We start from the raw sequence: 16,847 nt of genomic DNA, 5'->3' as shown, positions 1-16,847 counted from the left end.
GTCTCAACCAGCTAACGTCTGAGCCTCTTGAAGTGAATGAACTTTCTGTAAGGTGATTTCCAAGGAGGGAAGAGTGGAAACCACAGCTAAGCCGTACAGAACACGATGATACATGAGGTCCCAGGGCCACCACTGCTCTGTCGGAAGATGTCTATGGATGTCCATGGAGGTGGGGGTGCTCGTACCTGGGGAGGTGCCTGAATTTAGGTGGGCATGGAGCAAGAAGGACATCATGTTGCTGACCAGGAGTGACCTGGAGGCTGGACATCAGCATTTTCATTTAACAAGAAGCTGGCTCTGCCCTTGCCCACAGCTCCTCCATCCACAGGCAGGTCAGGACTCTGGTTCTGCTCCTTAATCCTGATGTTACTGGATCATCTAAATTTGACCAGATCAAGAGTCGCCATGTAACTACATTTCTGACAAATTACCTCCAGCACTTGGGGTTTACGTAAACGCATGTGTTTAAGCCTGGCTTTGCGCCAGCTGCAGGACTCATGTACTGTGAGACTGGTACAACCAGATGAAGCCTCCAGCCGGGCAGCACAATGCCAGCAGGACCGCATCAGACCAGGTTTATACCAGGTCAGCACTTTGCTTCATGTGGCTGCAGCTTTTCTGAGCCCTGAAGATGGATTTACAGCATCGGCAAACCCCAGCCAAGGGGAAATTCTTCCTCTATTTAATCTCTAATCTCTGTTTTTAACCTTCAGACTACTTCCCACCCTCCATCTACCAGCCCCAGAGCTGAACAAGCTCTGGGTGAATGGGAACACAGCTGAGCTGGTGCTCAGCATCCTTCTGTCGTGTTTTTTTTCCTTTTTCTTTCCTTTTTTTTTTTTTGCATTGAATGAAGGCTAAAATTAGCTCAGCAGGAGGTGGAGACTGGAACATTTTAGCTAAAGCTGCCGTAGTATTGAAAAGCCATAGTTTTGCTGATTATTTCCCAGCTTTCTCACTGTGAACAGCATCACCAGGTCTTTTGACAGATGAATGCAAGTAAAGATCCCATAAATTAAATTGCTCCGCGAGGTGTTTCACCTCATTCTCCAGATGAGCATTGTAACATTTGACCTGGAAAGCCACGTCCAGCTGAAGGTCCAGCCAGCTCAACATGTCTCCAGCCATGGCCAAGGGTAGTCATGTAGGACAAGGTGTAAAATGGGGTGTGTGGAGATTATCCCAGGCCCCCCAACTCCCCCCCTGCCATGGACAGGGACACCTTCCACTAGACTGAGTTGTTGCTCAAGGCCCCATCCAACCTGGCCTTTACCACTTCCAGGGAGGGGGCATCCACAACTTCTCTGGTCCTCTGGTGTGCCCACGTGGCTTGCTGCTACTTTGGTGTGATACATCAGGGTCAAAAGCCATTTTGAAGCTCCTTCATGGGCTCAGTGACATGAAACAAACTGAAGGCACAGTCCATTCAGTGCAAACCAAACACTGTATCTCAATAAATCCCTCTAGGTTAGGCGCATCTCCATTGACCAGAAAGGTACAGTGTTGAGCGAACCCTCGTCCAGATGCTCAGACAGCCTGATCTACTGCTATGGCCATCAACCATGTGAAGGACAGCAGAGGCTGGAAATCACATTCCTGGGGTCCAGGTGCTTTGGCAGAGAGGGAGCTTACAAGCCCATCTGGACCTTCCACTTCTCCAAAAAAAACAGGTTGCCCAGAGAAGCTGTGGCTGCCCCCTCCCTGGCAGTGTTCAAAGCCAGGTTGGATGGTGCTTGGAGCAACTTGGTCTAGTGGAAAATGTCCCTGCCCATGGCACAGGGGTTGGAACTAGATGATCTGTAAAGTCCCTTCCAACCCAAATAATTCTGATTCTATGGTTTCAAGGACTAGGACAGTGTTGAATGGGAGCTGGGGCCCTAGCATGGGGGTTCTTTCAAGTTGAAATTACAAGAAACAGGAGTAATAACAAAAATAACTCCAGAAGATTTTTGGGCAGTGAGTCGGGCACCCCTGCGCAACATGCCTGGACCCAACCAGCTCCTCTAGACTTGGGCTGATGGGTGCATCCAAGCCAGGGAGCCCAGAGCCATGTGCACCGGGGAGCCCAAAGCTCAGGAGCGACCCTATCTGGGTGCTACCCACGCCAGAGCGGTCCCACACGGGGCTGGGGTGGGTGCCCCCACCACTGACCCCATGTGGTACCCGCTAAGAGCAGCATCTGTCCTACCTTCTTCATCCCCCCCACTAAAAAAGCCACTCGGCACAGCCTGGGATCAAGTGTACGTTTTTATTTTTTTAATGGAACATAAACTCCTTTAGAAAAAACATTCATCTGGATGATAACACCCATAGAAAAAAACACCAATCTCGTATTCTTTTTTTTTTTTTTAATTTGGCATTTGTTATTTGCATTTATATTAAAGCAAAGTGCATCTTTCTTATTTTTTTTCCTCGTTTATACACATTGCACAATACATAAATAATGATGCTTATAAAACGTCTTTATATTTACAAGTAATAATATATTTATATATAACATAAAATACATTTTTTTCTTTAATAAATCTCAGGGATTTTTTTTAAGGAGTCCTTTATTTTTGTGTGTGTGTGTGTGTGTTTTATTTCCAAAGCACTACAATGCTAAAGTTCCAATGAGAATGCTCTCTTGTTCATTTAAACCTTTATATTTAGAAAAATAGCTTATGTTAAGGTCTAAACATGCTCATTGAGCTAAGAACAGTGTAAAAGTATCATACTCGTGTATGAATTCAAGAAGAAATGAAAGCACAACTGCATTTCCAGATAGGATGGTACCGGGATAACCTCATCTAGAGCAGGTTACAACAGACCAACTATCGTGAACACTTTTTTTCTTGTCTTTTTTTCCCCATTTGTTTTTCATTTGTTTTGTTTTGTTGTTTTTCTTTAGGCTTAGGTTTCTGTCGCTTCGCATCTCAGCTCCAATCAGAAAGCACGGGCCACGCACGAGGTTTCTCCGCTGTTATTTTCTTCCCTCGCATCAATCCATGACCATAAAAAAAAAAAAGCAAAAAAAAAAAGCAGTGGAAGGATGAACACAGTGACGAGACGTGAACCCAGCAACAAGAAACAAAGAAAAATAAAAATTAAAAGGGTGGGTAAAGACCCGGTTGGGAAGGTTTCGCACCATCCTTCGGTGGCAACGTGGGTTAGCACCGTTGGGGAAGGGGGTCTCCGTGTCACCGTCACCAGGGATGGCTGGCGGCGAGGGGAAGGTGGTGGGTAAAAGAAAATACAGGTATCTTGTTGTTTTATCCAAGAGAAGGAGCTGTAACATAGAGCAAGTGGCTTCCGAACCCATCGATCACACAGGATAATCCTTTCAGAGGCGCGAAATAATTATCACATGCGATCCACCCCCTCCGCCCCGTGCACCCTTCTCTTGCCCTTCTGAGTTATTGGTCATTCACACTTTTAAAAAATAGGAGATATTTATCAAAATACCCCAGGCAAAAAAAAAAAAAAAAAATCTTTCCATAAGCTATTTCTCAAAACACAGGGGGGTATAAAACAAACAAAACAAAACAAAACCAAAAAGTCTGCATGAAAAGCAAGCACTCAAGAAGGAAATAATAGCAGCAAAGTAGTATAAATGTCATGAGTCCACTCTGTCTCGAGTCATCGGTTATTAAAAATAACCTCCAACCAGCACGGGCAACTGCTGATAAACTGTCTCGTGTAGCACTGGCCCCAGCCTTTCACAAAGCTGATCTGAACGGTAAATCCGGTCCATGGTTGCTGCATGAACTCATGGTCGTTGGGTCTCTGCAAGCTGTACGCCTTCTCGTAGTCAAAAGCCTTGATGGAAAAACCTGGGAACACTTTGTGAACCAGCAACGTCCTGGAATCGGGGTTGTCCAGTGTGGCCGACTTGATGAAGATGGGATAACTGCTGCGGTTGTACACCCACACGCCGTCCACTTCCTTGGTGAGCTGGATGCCGTAGCCGATCTTGCTGCGGACCTTCTGCACCAGTTGGCTTTTGTTGTCCGAATTGAGCTGTCCGAGGCAGAAACCATTCCCCTGAGGTAGATCATAGAAGATATCCAGGGAGGGCTCTTGGACAGAATACAGCCGACCCACACGCGTCTTCTCTTCCCAGTATGCCACCACGCACCAGTGTGACCGATCCCCTGGCTCCTGAAGTACTTGGGAATCTACACAAAGGAGAAAAAAAAGGAAGAAAAGGAGAAATTGAGCACCAGGGTGGATAATACAACCCAAAAGCAACGCAACGCTGACAGGTCCATGCCGGCCCATGTCTTCACGATGCTCTCCATGAACACACCAACGCCCATAGCACATCCACCATTTCCAAAAGCCATGTGTTAAGGCCACTATTAAGACCATTTCAGTTGACCCAGGTTTGGGGGATTCCCGTGCTGCTTCAGTGCCTAGCACTTGTTGGAGTTACAGGTCCTACGTCACCAAGTCCACCTTCAGAAGTGGCTTGAGACCCACCAGCAGCACCCACAGCACAGCCATTTCTCACCCAACCCATCACTAGGACCACCTTCAGTGCCAACAGGAGAGATGAGATGCTCCAGCCAGCTGCATCCAGCAAGACCAAACACCCTAAAACCCCCTTATTTGCACCCACCAGATGATGGATCCATTTCCATAAGTAACTATCCAATGTGCACAGATGCCGAAAAAAAATGAGGTGCTGCTAAGCAAAGCACATAGAAGGTCACCCCATGGGAGCGGAGGGGAGAAGGACTCGCCTGCTCTAGTTCATGGGGCAAAGCCTGGGTGATGGAGAGGATGGGAGATGTCAGATGAAGCCCCAATCCCTGGAAAGTGCCGTCAAGACAGTGGCAGGGTGGGGACCAGAAATCTCACACTTGTTAATGAAAATGGGCTAAAAAAACCCTCCAAAAACCCTGGAAATGCATTCCCATAGCCCTTCGACTCCCTTGCCCATAGCTACCCCGTGCGAGCAGCAAGGGGACAACAGAGGAGGAAAAAGCAAAGGGGGGGGCTGAGAGATGGGAAAAAGCCCCTTTTCCTGACAGAGGATCCCTAGAAGCCTGGCGCTGCTCAGCGGGTAATTCCTTCCATCCTCAGTAGGCATGTTAAGACATGGGAACTATTCATCTCTATAATTGCATTTTTTTTTAAAAATAACATATTTAAAAAGAGGAAAAAAAAAAAAACCAAGCTGGGAACGCGAATTAGTGAGCGCTACCAAAATAATCCCCTGCACCATGGGAGCAGCTACGGGACCGGGGATGGTGGGTGACCCAGCACCCCAAAGCTCTCCCTGCATCACCTTAGCAGCCCCCTAAAACCCACCCAGCATGAGCAATGGCAGCAGCATGTTGGTTGCCCTGTTTTCTCTATTTTTTTTACTATTAATTAATAAGCCCGTTTCCCCAGTGCAGGCGTTTTTCTCCTGTCTCTTGAGTTGTGCTTCAAGCCCTGCGCTGTGCTTTTAAAAAAAAAATAAAAAAAGAATAAAAAAGCCCAGCCACACACTTTTAATTTCCTCATTTTCATGCCAGCGAGGAAAATATTTCTCCAGTCGCTGGAGGCAGCTACTAAAAATGGGCCTGACTTCATATGCCTCAAAACAGGGACCCTTGCTCCCGGGTGAAACCGGGGATGGGGGTTCCCAGTCCCCCGGGACAGCATCCATTGTGGTGTGCCCCTGTTTGTCCTTCCACCTCCCCTTTTTGGTGCCTCCCAAGACTTTTGTGGTGGATTAACTTCATATCCTGCTGAAACCCGGCACCACGCGAGGGATCGAGGTGGGACGGGGTGGGCGGCTGGGGTTACCTCCTCCTTAACCCAAATGGGGTGCCCCCCACCCAAGGGTGCACACAGGGGGGCAAGAAACACCCCCAGGATGGTGTTTCCCCCACCTGCCCGGGAGATAGAGAGGAATTTTGGGGGGGATGTCTGGGAGATAAGAATAATTTGGAGGGGATGCTCCCGGATCCAGGGGGTGATGCTCCTGGATCCAGGGGGATGATGCTCCTGGATCTGTCCCCATCTCCACCACCCATCGCCCCCTCCACCCCGCCTGCCTGCCAGCGATGCTCAGAGCTTCTTGAGTTTTTGTTTTACAGCAGTTGGGGGAATTTGGGAGCAAGAGCCACTGAACCCCGCTTGAAATTCCTGTAAGATTTTATTTAGTTGAACATAAAAGCATCCCTTTCAGGAGGAGGCAGCGGGGAGGAGGGGGGAGACTTTTTCACCTGATATTTGTGCTTGCATTAGTGAAGACCACTTAACAAGTAGCTCATTGCTGCTTACAAAGAGTTATTTAATTGCCAGCGCGTTGAAGAAAAAAAAAAAACACCCAACCTTAAAAAAAAAAAAAAGGAAAACTGCCTTGGCTATGAATGAACAGACCTTTATGGAGGGCTGGAAGTTCATGAATGAATCCCACTAGGTTTTTCAATGACATGGGGTGACCAGACCTCAAGGACAAGTCTTAGGTAATCCGGGATTTTTTTAAATTTTTTTTTTTAAGGAGCCAATGCCAGCACACAGTATAAATATGCCAGAACCTCTTCCGTTTGCGGGATTCGGCTGTTGACTGCATGTCTAGTCAAAACGCCATGAGAATATAAGGTTTGAGCGCGGATAAACAGGATCACGCCTCCCTGCCAGCCGCCACCAAAGCAGCTTTTCATGCTTGCTGGGACCCCGGCGGAGCCTCCTCGATCCTGGCATCCGTTGGGAAAAGGGGTGGGAAAAGCCGGTGGCATCACTCGGGCGGCGGAGGCAGGAGAGGAGGTTGTAAGAGAGGAGGAAAAAATGACACAGAGATGCTTGCTACAGTGATGGCTCCCCCCAGCACATTGTGCAAGCTTACTTGGGGGGGAGGGGGTGTGTCTGTGCAGAATATATAAAAATAACTGAAAATAAAGCGAGAGCCCTCAGGAATTTAGAGGATTAGTCATATTGATCACTTATAGTTGGGTCTACAGAGAAGGGCCATCCGAAGCAAAGCACGTTTCTACATGAAGGGGAGAAATTAAGAATCATAGAACCATAGAATGGTTTTGGGATGGAAGAGACCTTAAAGATCATCTAGTTCCAACCCCCCTGCCATGGGCAGGGACACCTTCCACTAGACCAGGTTGCTCCAAGCCCCATCCAACCTGGCCTTGAACACTGCCAGGGAGGGGGCAGCCACAGCTTCTCTGGGCAACCTGGGCCAGTGTCTCACCACCCTCACAGCAAAGAATTTCTTCCTAAGATCTCATCTAAATCTCCCCTCTTTCAGTTTAAAACCATTCCCCCTCGTCCTGTCACTCCATGCCCTTGTAAAAAGCCCCTCTCCAGCTTTCCTGTAGCCCCTTCAGGTACTGGAAGGTGCTAGAAGGTCTCCCTGGAGCCTTCTCTTCTCCAGGCTGAACAGCCCCAACTCTCTCAGCCTGTCTCCAGAGCAGAGGGGCTCCAGCCCTCTGAGCATCTTTGTGGCCTCCTCTGGACTCGCTCCAACATCTCCATGTCCTTCTTCTGTTGGGGGCCTCAGAGATGGACGCAGCACTGCAGGGGGGGTCTCACGAGAGCGGAGCAGAGGGGCAGAATCCCCTCCCTCGCCCTGCTGGCCACGCTGCTGGGGATGCAGCCCAGGACACCGTTGGCTTTCTGGGCTGCCAGTGCACGTTGCCGGCTCATGGTGAGCTTCTCGTCAACCATCACCCCCAAGTCCTTCTCCTCAGGGCTGCTCTCAATCCATTCTCCGCCCAGCCTGTGTTTGTGCTTGGGATTGCCCCGACCCACGTGCAGGACCTTGCACTTGGCATTGTTGAACTCCATACGGTTCACACGGGCCCAGCTCTCCAGCCTGTCCAGGTCCCTCTGGATGCCATCCCTGCCTTCCAGCGTGTTGACCACACCTCACAGCTTGGGTGTCGTCGGCAAACTTGCTGAGGGCGCACTCAATCCCACTGTCCATGTCGCCGACAAAGATGTTAAACAGGACCGGTCCCAATACCAACCCCTGAGGAACACCCCTCGTCACTGGTGTCCACTTGGACATCGAGCTGTTAAATAGGGCAATAGTTTGATACCCCAAAGGCAACAGTTTGATACCCCAAAGTCTTTGGGGTAACATTTTTTGGAAGTTTCGTGTGGATGGTGATGAAGACAGCGATGCCCCAGCACAACCACATTATTCAACATCACATTCCCATTGAAAAACTGTTTTCCATATTTTTTACACCCTCCTGAAGGTTTGCCCTGACTTTTACCAGCAGAAGAAGGAGTGTCACAGAATCACAGAATCAACCAGGTTGGAAGAGACCTCAGGGATCATCCTCCACAAAAGTATCATCCCAGCTACTTCCCAACACACCAACCACCATCAGAGGCTGTCAGGTTTCCTACCCCCTGCCTCGACCCTCGCACACATCAAGTCCTGCCCAAAATTGCTCAAGAAAAGGCCACAGCCAGGATTTTTCCAGCTTTGGGTGTGCACATGCTGCCCATGGGCTCGGGACATCATCCTGCTCGGGGGAAGGATACGGCAGAAAATGCTACACGCATACAGAAATCCTGGAGGATGGGTCAATGGACCAATAACCCCAAAAAATTAAAAGCTGCTGAAACCAAGGAGGTTCAGATGAAGGTGGGTATGGGAGATTCACACCATGGAAACACCCAGATTTATCAGTAACGGCCCCACGGTTGGTTCTCCCGAGCTGTGGCAGGAAGACTCACACCTCACACCGCTTGGAAGTGGCAGAACATTTCTGGTGTGGCTTTTCTCGACACATGAACACTTTTAAGACAGTGAAACCATGTAATCTGTACTTTTTTCTTTCCGAACTCTGACAGTTTTATTAGGAATTTGGGAAGAAAAAGTTCTTTTTTCATTCAGGAAGAACCGGAACATTTCAGCAAAATTGAATTAAAAAAAAAAACAAAACAAAAACAACAAAAAAAAAACAGCGCAGTTCCTGGCCAGCTTTTGGATCTTAGCCTTGTCCCTGTGCCAAGTTCATGAACGTAGAGAGGGGAGGTGGGCTGGGGATCTTTTGTTTTGCTTTGTTTTGTTTTGACATAGCTAAAGGTTTTCCTGTAATCAACCAACCTCTAAAGAAAACAGCAAGTTTAGCGCACGCTGAGCGATCTCACCCGCCAGGGACTACTCCCATCTGATCAAGTCAAGAGCTACCTAAATTGTCACTGATATTGGGCGATAATAACTACTCATCACTGAAAATGGGAATACAACTGTGTCCCTGATTAGGTTTTTAAATGCCTGTAATTCGATCTTTCCTCAGTGATATTAGGACTAAACACAAATTAAACTGTCCAACTGTAGAAGTGTTTCAAACTACGTATTTATACATATATTTACAGATTTCTTTTTTCAAGAGCAGCTTTGACCCAAAGCATCTTCTCACACTCTTCCTAAACTTCTCACCATCACACCCCCCTCCTCTCCCTCGTTCCTCTGTGATCCCTGGGGCTGGCTTTCCCACCAAACATCAGCCCTGATGCAATACTCACCATGGCATCATCTACCCTGAACTGCTACCAAAAGTCTCCTGATTTTCATTGAATCATCAAATGGTTTAGGTTGGAAGAGACCTTTAAAGGCCATCTAGTCCAACCCCCCTGCAGTAAGCAGGGCCATCTTCAACTAGACCAGGTTCCTCAGGTTATGTGGTACCTTCATCTGGGCCACTTGCAGAGGTGACACTGCATGCACGACTGATAACCCAATACAAATGGGTAAAGGCAACAGATAAATTCATGTAGATGTCCACCAAGAAATCCTAGCAGCACCAGAAGGTCTTATGGACCATTCCTAAAAGGACCATGCCCCAGACGTGGGCTCCTGGGGCAGCAAGAAGACCCAGAGGGGTGGTGAGATCCCTACTTGGCTTCCAGTTTTCTGCTACAAAATGAGCAATGCGGGCACCACCGATGAACAGATGAACCCGTGGTCCTTCCTCCTTTATCCGTTAGCACACGCTGAGGGCATCTGTGCTTAAAAAAAATTGGCTGGACTAGTGTCAGCAGGACGTGTTGTCTGGCCGGGGCCAAGGCTGAGGCCAAGCTCAGCCTGTCTCGCGCCTGGTAATCTCTCTTGGCTGACCTTAAGTGGCATTTGCGAGCCCAGGGCTGAGCCGTGCCCCCCATCTTCTCCTGCTCATCGAGATGGAAGAGATGGAGACACAAACCCCAGAGTTTTTTATGGGTTTTTGCGTGCTCTTCTTGAGGGTCCTCAGGGCAGCTCGGGTCACTCCAGTTGCAGTTTTGCCACTCGTGCTACTGCCAAGTGGTGTTTTTTCAGGATCTCAGGAAAAACCCATCCCTGAATTCTTACTCGAGAAGCAAAGAGGCATTACATCAAGGTGAGGAGAACACCGAGCATGACATGCAACCACACAGCTCTTCAGAGCAAAGAAAAATGGGCACCAAAAAGGAAAATTTTCCTTCCTTTCTAGGCTCTCTGGTAATTTACAGGCTACTTGGGTGGGGGAGCAAACAAAAAAAAAAAACCCAAGAAAAATCCTTCAAAGCCAGATTTCCAGGTATGCTTTGCAAAAGCAAAGCAAAAAAAAGAAAAATCCAAATTAAAGGATGTATCCTGCTGCAGAAAAGGGTCTTTGTGCCTTTAACGGAGTTTGTGGGCAGCCTGGAGACACCACCCACGGCAATGTTTGCCCCAAACCTTTTATATCTCCCTGCACACAAGGGCTAGACAGCTTCAGCTTCCTCACTCCCCCCTCCCGCCCCGTGCTTTTGATGGCTGGGATGATTTCTGAAAGGTTAATTTAGAGGATGGCCATGCACTAAGCTCCTGTTGTTTGCAGAGAAAATAAACCCTTACCTACTGCAAGGATGCCACCGCCCAAGGTGGCCCGTGGGGTCCCTCCACCACGCCAACACAAGAGCTTCCGAAGAGCTGGGACAGTCGGTCACATCAACACATACTTAGGGAGTCCTTAATCTGTGGATTATTGACACGATAGACCGTAACATCTCTTTAGGAGCCATTACAGCCCATCGTGTCAGTAGGTACTTAGGGAGTCCTTAATCCGCGGATTGACAGGCTAGACCATAAATTTGTGTCTATGTCTAATTAGGCAGCTCTTATTCCTCAACATATAGAGTAGTCATGTAGGCTAAAGAGCCTTAAGATTATTTATTTAATTTACTAACAAGTTGTCCTCCTAATTGCTTAAATGGCTCCTAGCAAAATAAGTCAATCTTGCATGAAAATCAATGTCCACCTCAGTTTCCCCCCCAAGACTTCAGCTCGTTGAAGTTTTCTAAGGGTTGGTATCCAGAAGCCGAGATGTGGCCAGCAGATTTGAAACCTTGCAAGTCTGACAGGAACACAAAGGATAAAATTTGGCAGAAGCCATCAGGGGAAGGAGCCTGGGATTTCCTGATATTTGTAACTAGGGCTTTGGTTCAGATTCATGTTAGGGGCAACCTACGAGCTTGGGAGTGCTCTGCTTGGTCCCCTGGTGACCCAGACAAGAACTTCCATCACCTTCCTCAGGGCTGGGAAACCCTCTTGTGAAATCAGGACAAAAACGAGGTCAGACTAGACGGTGGGTAGAGATGACTGATCCCTGAGGACAAGCCCTAAGGTTCCTACCCCAACTTGGTGGCACCTTGAGTCAACCTTCACCCAATCTGGAACCCAGCCCTGACCTTTGAAGGTTAATTCAGGAATGGGACACAAAAGCAAGAAAACAAACTGATAAGGGGTCGCTGCAAGCATGTTGTTGCAGACCTACAAAGCCTCAAGAGCGGGTACCAGTATGGCAAACGCCAAGGCTGGACCAGGAGGGAAGTCCAAGCTTGAAAAACGCTGGGTGATCAATATATACATGTGAAGGAAGGCCATCCCCTTGATGTCCCCTGCACTGAAGGAGCATCAGGGCGGGGGGTGGGGGGGGCGGATGGCAAGGAAAGAACCAAAGTGAAACTCCTGAGTTCATGGAGTCCACCAAGCCAGAAATTTGATTCATAAACATCTTATTAGTCACTGCTACTGTCTAATTACAGTGATTAATCAATTACCACGGCTAAAAAAACGACCCGAGAAGAAAAGAACCCTTTTTTTGGTGCCCATTTTCTTTAAAAGCCAAGCAAGGCTGCAGCTACAAGGGGGAAAAAAAATACATAGGCACACACCAAAAATGCCTGTCTGCCTGTCTGCAGCGGTTAGAGAGGAGCCAGCTGACTCCAGTTTCCTCCGTACCAGGCTTCGGGCCTCATCAGCCATGCAAATTATAGAGTACCGTGCTGTCTGAAGGCCGAATTTCGACTCAGCTCAGAGAAAAGCCTTAGAGGAAGGGTGGGGATGAAGAAAGGCAGCCAAATCCATTCATAATATTTACAGTAAATGGGCCTCTTTGCTGTTGTTTAGTATACAGTCAGTCTAATTATTTTTTGAAGTTTTAATTTAAAGAACCTTCTTTATCTGCCTCTCCTCCTGCACCCCTCAAAGGTGTGGGAAAACTTTTCCCTTGTTTCAAAAAAGCAGTAGGACGGGAATCCCTTCCCTAAGCTCCAACCCAACACAGTCGGGTGGGACAAAGGGACGCTTCAAGAGGGGAGACCCTTCCAGAGGGGTGCTGCCAACATCTATGGGGTTTTTAAGACCCCCCCCAGCCACCCAGATTGGCACAAGGCCATGCAGGTCCTTGTGGAAAACCCCCAGAAATCCTGGTTTTGCTGCACATGTCCCTGTTTCTGTTCTCTGGCATTGGTGGGGATGTCCCGGCAGGACTTGTTGGCTCAAGAGGCATCGCAGGACCCTCCATCCTCCTCTCCTGCCTTGATAGCAACCCGGTATAATCACATTTTAATGACAATCAGCCAAGAAGCTCCCCTGGAAAATGCAGGAAGCCCAAGCCAGCATCCATTAGATACTGCCATGCGACCACCAAGTGACTTGGGGTTGGCTGCTCAACTCACGTCCTGGAGATGAGCAAACACCTCCATGCTTTGTCCTCAGCAGCTACCAAGACACACCTCTTCACCCATACCCAACCTGAAACCTTCTGAGAAGGAGAAACCAGCACACAAAGGGCTCCTGACTTAACAACGACGCAAACCAGACCATGAGCTTGCCAAAATATCTCTCCCAGCTTGGCTTGTGCCAGAGGCTCCTGTGACAGCATCCTGCCCGTCACCTTTGCAGTGCAGGGATAAATCACCGACGCGGATGCCAAAGCTACCACAGGCCATCAGGCCACATGGTTTTAGAGGATGAAGACCTTAAAAACTCTTTGGCAATTAAAAATAAAGCTCTGCTGTTGCAAGGGACAGGGGGAGGTCACTTGGTACCCAGCGATGCCCCAGGGAGGGCAGGAGATAGAGCCCCCAGGAAAGCCACAGCTCTCCACCCGACAACATGTAGCTATGTAGGTTACACGTTAAAAACCTTGTAAAGACCTCCATAAAAACTGAAGCCGAGCGGTCTAGGGTTTCCAAACGGATACCTAATACCCAGATGTGTGTTAGGGCTTTTTATTTTTTTTCCCCCCTAACTGCATTCCACGCGCACACACGGCATCAATACCAAAAAAAAAAAGCCACTCCTCACAGCACACCGACTTAGAATTCTCCCCAAAGAGTAAAAACAGACGTAAATATGTTTTTCCCCCTCCCTCAAAATAAAAGACCACCCCCCAAAAAGCAGCATCCCTCGCAGGGATGTAAACCCATGGAAAAAGCAAGGTTGGAACAAAAGTCCTTTTCACGCTCGTCGTGCCCCGGCTCCATAACAATTATGAAAACTGTTTAGCTGGGCTGGCATTTGGAGCATTTACTGCATTCCTGCCAATAAATTCCAGTCCCGGATCCGATGGAAAAGGCTCCCCCCCCCCCCCCGCCCCAGCTCCTTTCCCCTCCCTCCCTTCATTCCTCCTGGCTTTCTTTACAACCTAATACCCTGTCGACGCGGGGCCAGGGCCTGCTTAGGGGAGGGAGGGGGGGGAGAGAAAAAAAAACACCCAGCGCCAGACTGGAGACAGCGTGCAGACTGAAAAAGTTAATCATTACTTCTGTCTGCCTTCATAATCTAATCACGCCTATCCCTGAGAGCGGGCGGCGAAGCAACGCCGGCGGACGAGGCAGCGACGGAGGGACGGCATCAGCCCCTACCCCAGGCTGGGGGCAAGCGGGATGGAGGGATGGACAGACAGCGTTCGGATGGACCTCACAAGCCTGGCCACGCACACACCCCCTCCCCTCGCCTCTCGCTTTCCTCTGGATTAATAACGCTTAGCAATTATAGAGAATATTACATTCATTAAGTAATTAACCCTCCCGGCGCTCCGGCGGAGTTGGCACCCCCCTTTCGCAGACGGAGGCCGGCAGTTTGCCCCAGGCTATAAAATGGGGCAGCACCCAGATTAAAAAAAAAAAAACAAAACAAGCCCAAAAACCTCCCTGTGCTCATCCCACCCTGCTTTCGGTGGCAGCAGCAGAGCTGTGTCCTAGACAGGGACCATGTCACAGCCAGGGCGGCATCACCAAGACCCAGCAGCATCTTCTTGGGGGCAAAGCCCAAAGGATCTGGGGCATCACGAAGACCCAGCAGCATCTTCTTGGGGGCAAAGCCCAAAGGATCTGGGGCATTACCAAGACCCAGCAGCATCTTTCCTTGGGGGCAAAGTCCAGGGGATCTCGGGCATCACCAAGACCCGACAGCATCCTCCCATGGGGTCAAGACCCAGCGGATTTCGGGCATCACCAAGACTCAGCAGCACCTTTTCTTGGGGCCAAAGCCCAAGCGATTTGGGGCATCACTGAGACCCAGCAGCATCTTCCCATGGGGCAGAGCACAGGGGATTTGGGGCATCCCCAAGACCCAGCAGCATCCTCCCACGAGGGCAAAGCCCAGGGAATTTGGGGCTCGGCAAACCCAGTACCATACCAGCTGCTCCAAAAAATAACCTTGGTGAAACATCTCAGGTGTGTCAAGGCTTCGTGCTCTTGACACCCAGGATACGTTTTCCATGCTCGGCTGTGACAAAGAACAGGAAAACTACGGGCCTCCACGTATGAAGATTTATGGGTTTGTTCCTTATAATGAGCTAAAAAGTCTCAGCCTGGCTTCCAAAGAAAATGAATTCATCAGTTCAAACGCAGTGATGTAACTTCAGGCCCTGAGCTCCTTTTCCAAATAAAACTCCTGTTATTTGATTCCTGCTCGCAGGACGATTTTATGGAGTTATTTACTCCATCCACTCTGCCCAGGAAGATGCCGCTGGAGCCCAGCCATGGGGTTACCAGCAGCCGTCCCACGTGGGCGAGCAGCACCCCATCTCACTGTTTAATTTCTCGACTATTTTGCTATTTTCTCTGCTTTTTCACTCAAAACCTCACCTTGCACACCAACGTGCAAACACACACACAACCCCTCCGGTATTATTTTACATCACCCGCCACAGAGGGAGCTCCCCCTCAAGCAGCAATGCCCGGCAATTTTTAGCACCTATAAATCCAACCCATCACTTTCCATCACTGAAAATCACCAGATCTGGAGCCAACTTCACTGTTTGTAAAAGTGAAGATGTCTGAACTTTCACCACCTTCCTAACACCCAAGTTTCTCCGATGCAAAGCCAGCTCTTACTGATGCAGCGTTGGCATCTCTACAAACAAAAGCTATTCAACCTATATATACGGTTTTTTTTTTGCAATCTATATATATAGGTTGAATATATTCAACATATCATTATATATTCATTATATTCGATATATTCAATATCCTGCAGGAGGGCTGGACTAGATGACCTTTAAAGGTCCGTTCCAACCCAACCTATTCTATGTTGAATATATTCAACCTATATATACACTATAAATAATTCAATATAGATATAATATATTGAATATATTTGATATATAATCAATATATTGAATATATTCAACCTACATATACATAAAACCTAGTCAACCTCCATCTATCTATACATCCATAGCCTCGCTTATTCCGTACACATATAGGTACGTATTTGCAACGATGCTCCGAAGGCTTAACAGCTGGAGCACAGTTCTGAGTTACTCATTTAATGGAGAAACCTGCTTTTCCACCCTCCCAGCTATTCAGGGAAAAGCTGGGAAAGCCCATGGAGCCCAAGACTTCACCCCAAAGATGGCTCAGCACCCCAGCAAGCACCTTACTTCATCCCCAAGAGAGGATGAGGAAGGAACGCAGAGCTGGGTACCTGCCATCACACATGGAGAAGCACCACCAGGACCTCCTGCAACCACCCCACCAGGCATCTTACTTCATCCCCGAGGGAGGATGACGAAGGAACACAGAGCTGGGTACCCACCATCGCACATGAAGGAGCATCACTGGGATCTCCTGCGACCACTCCACCAGGTACCTTACATCATCCCCAAGCGAGGACTAGGAAGGACCGCAGAGCCGGGTACCTGCCATCACACGCTGAGGACCATCACCAAGAGCACCACCAGGATCTCCTGCAACCACCCCACTGGGCATCTTACTTCATCCCCAAGGATGAGGAAGGATTGCAGAGCTGGGAACCTGCCATCGCATGTGGAGGACCATCACCGAGAGCATCACTGGGACCTCCTGCAATCACCCTGTGGTGCTTCGGCGTTGCCAGCACAACCCAACCAGGGAGCTGAAGCTGGGAGATTTTTATGCAGTGAGGTTAAAAGGGTAGAGAAGGGCTGAGCCAGCTCTTACAGGGTGGTTTTTTTTTTTTTTCCCCTTGCAAGTTAAAACCAAGATAATGACACTGGGTGGGGACCAATTTGAAGGGCTGAGCAGCCAAACCAAAATTAGTCTCCCGGCCAAGAGCTTCCTAGGCCTCACAGTTTGGGGAAGGAAGCTGAGAAAAGGCATGAAAAAAAAATTAAATAAAAAAGATT

General features: G+C 48.6%; 1 protein-coding gene across 2 annotated transcripts in view; it reads right to left on the bottom strand.

Annotated features, from left to right (window-relative positions):
- Positions 1 to 2,250: 2,250 nt before the first annotated feature.
- Positions 2,251 to 16,847, bottom strand: part of SMAD7 (SMAD family member 7) — a 29,269-nt gene continuing 14,672 nt past the window's right edge. For both annotated transcript variants that reach the window (XM_068422427.1, XM_068422426.1), the window contains exon 4: positions 2,251 to 4,157. In XM_068422427.1, the coding sequence (XP_068278528.1) occupies positions 3,619 to 4,157 (539 nt within the window). In that variant the 3' untranslated portion in view covers positions 2,251 to 3,618. The remainder of the gene's footprint in view (positions 4,158 to 16,847) is intronic.

This window comes from Nyctibius grandis, chromosome Z, assembly GCF_013368605.1.
Source record: "Nyctibius grandis isolate bNycGra1 chromosome Z, bNycGra1.pri, whole genome shotgun sequence".
In the NCBI taxonomy this organism is placed as follows: domain Eukaryota; kingdom Metazoa; phylum Chordata; class Aves; order Nyctibiiformes; family Nyctibiidae; genus Nyctibius; species Nyctibius grandis.
This window is presented reverse-complemented; position numbering and strand designations above follow the sequence as displayed.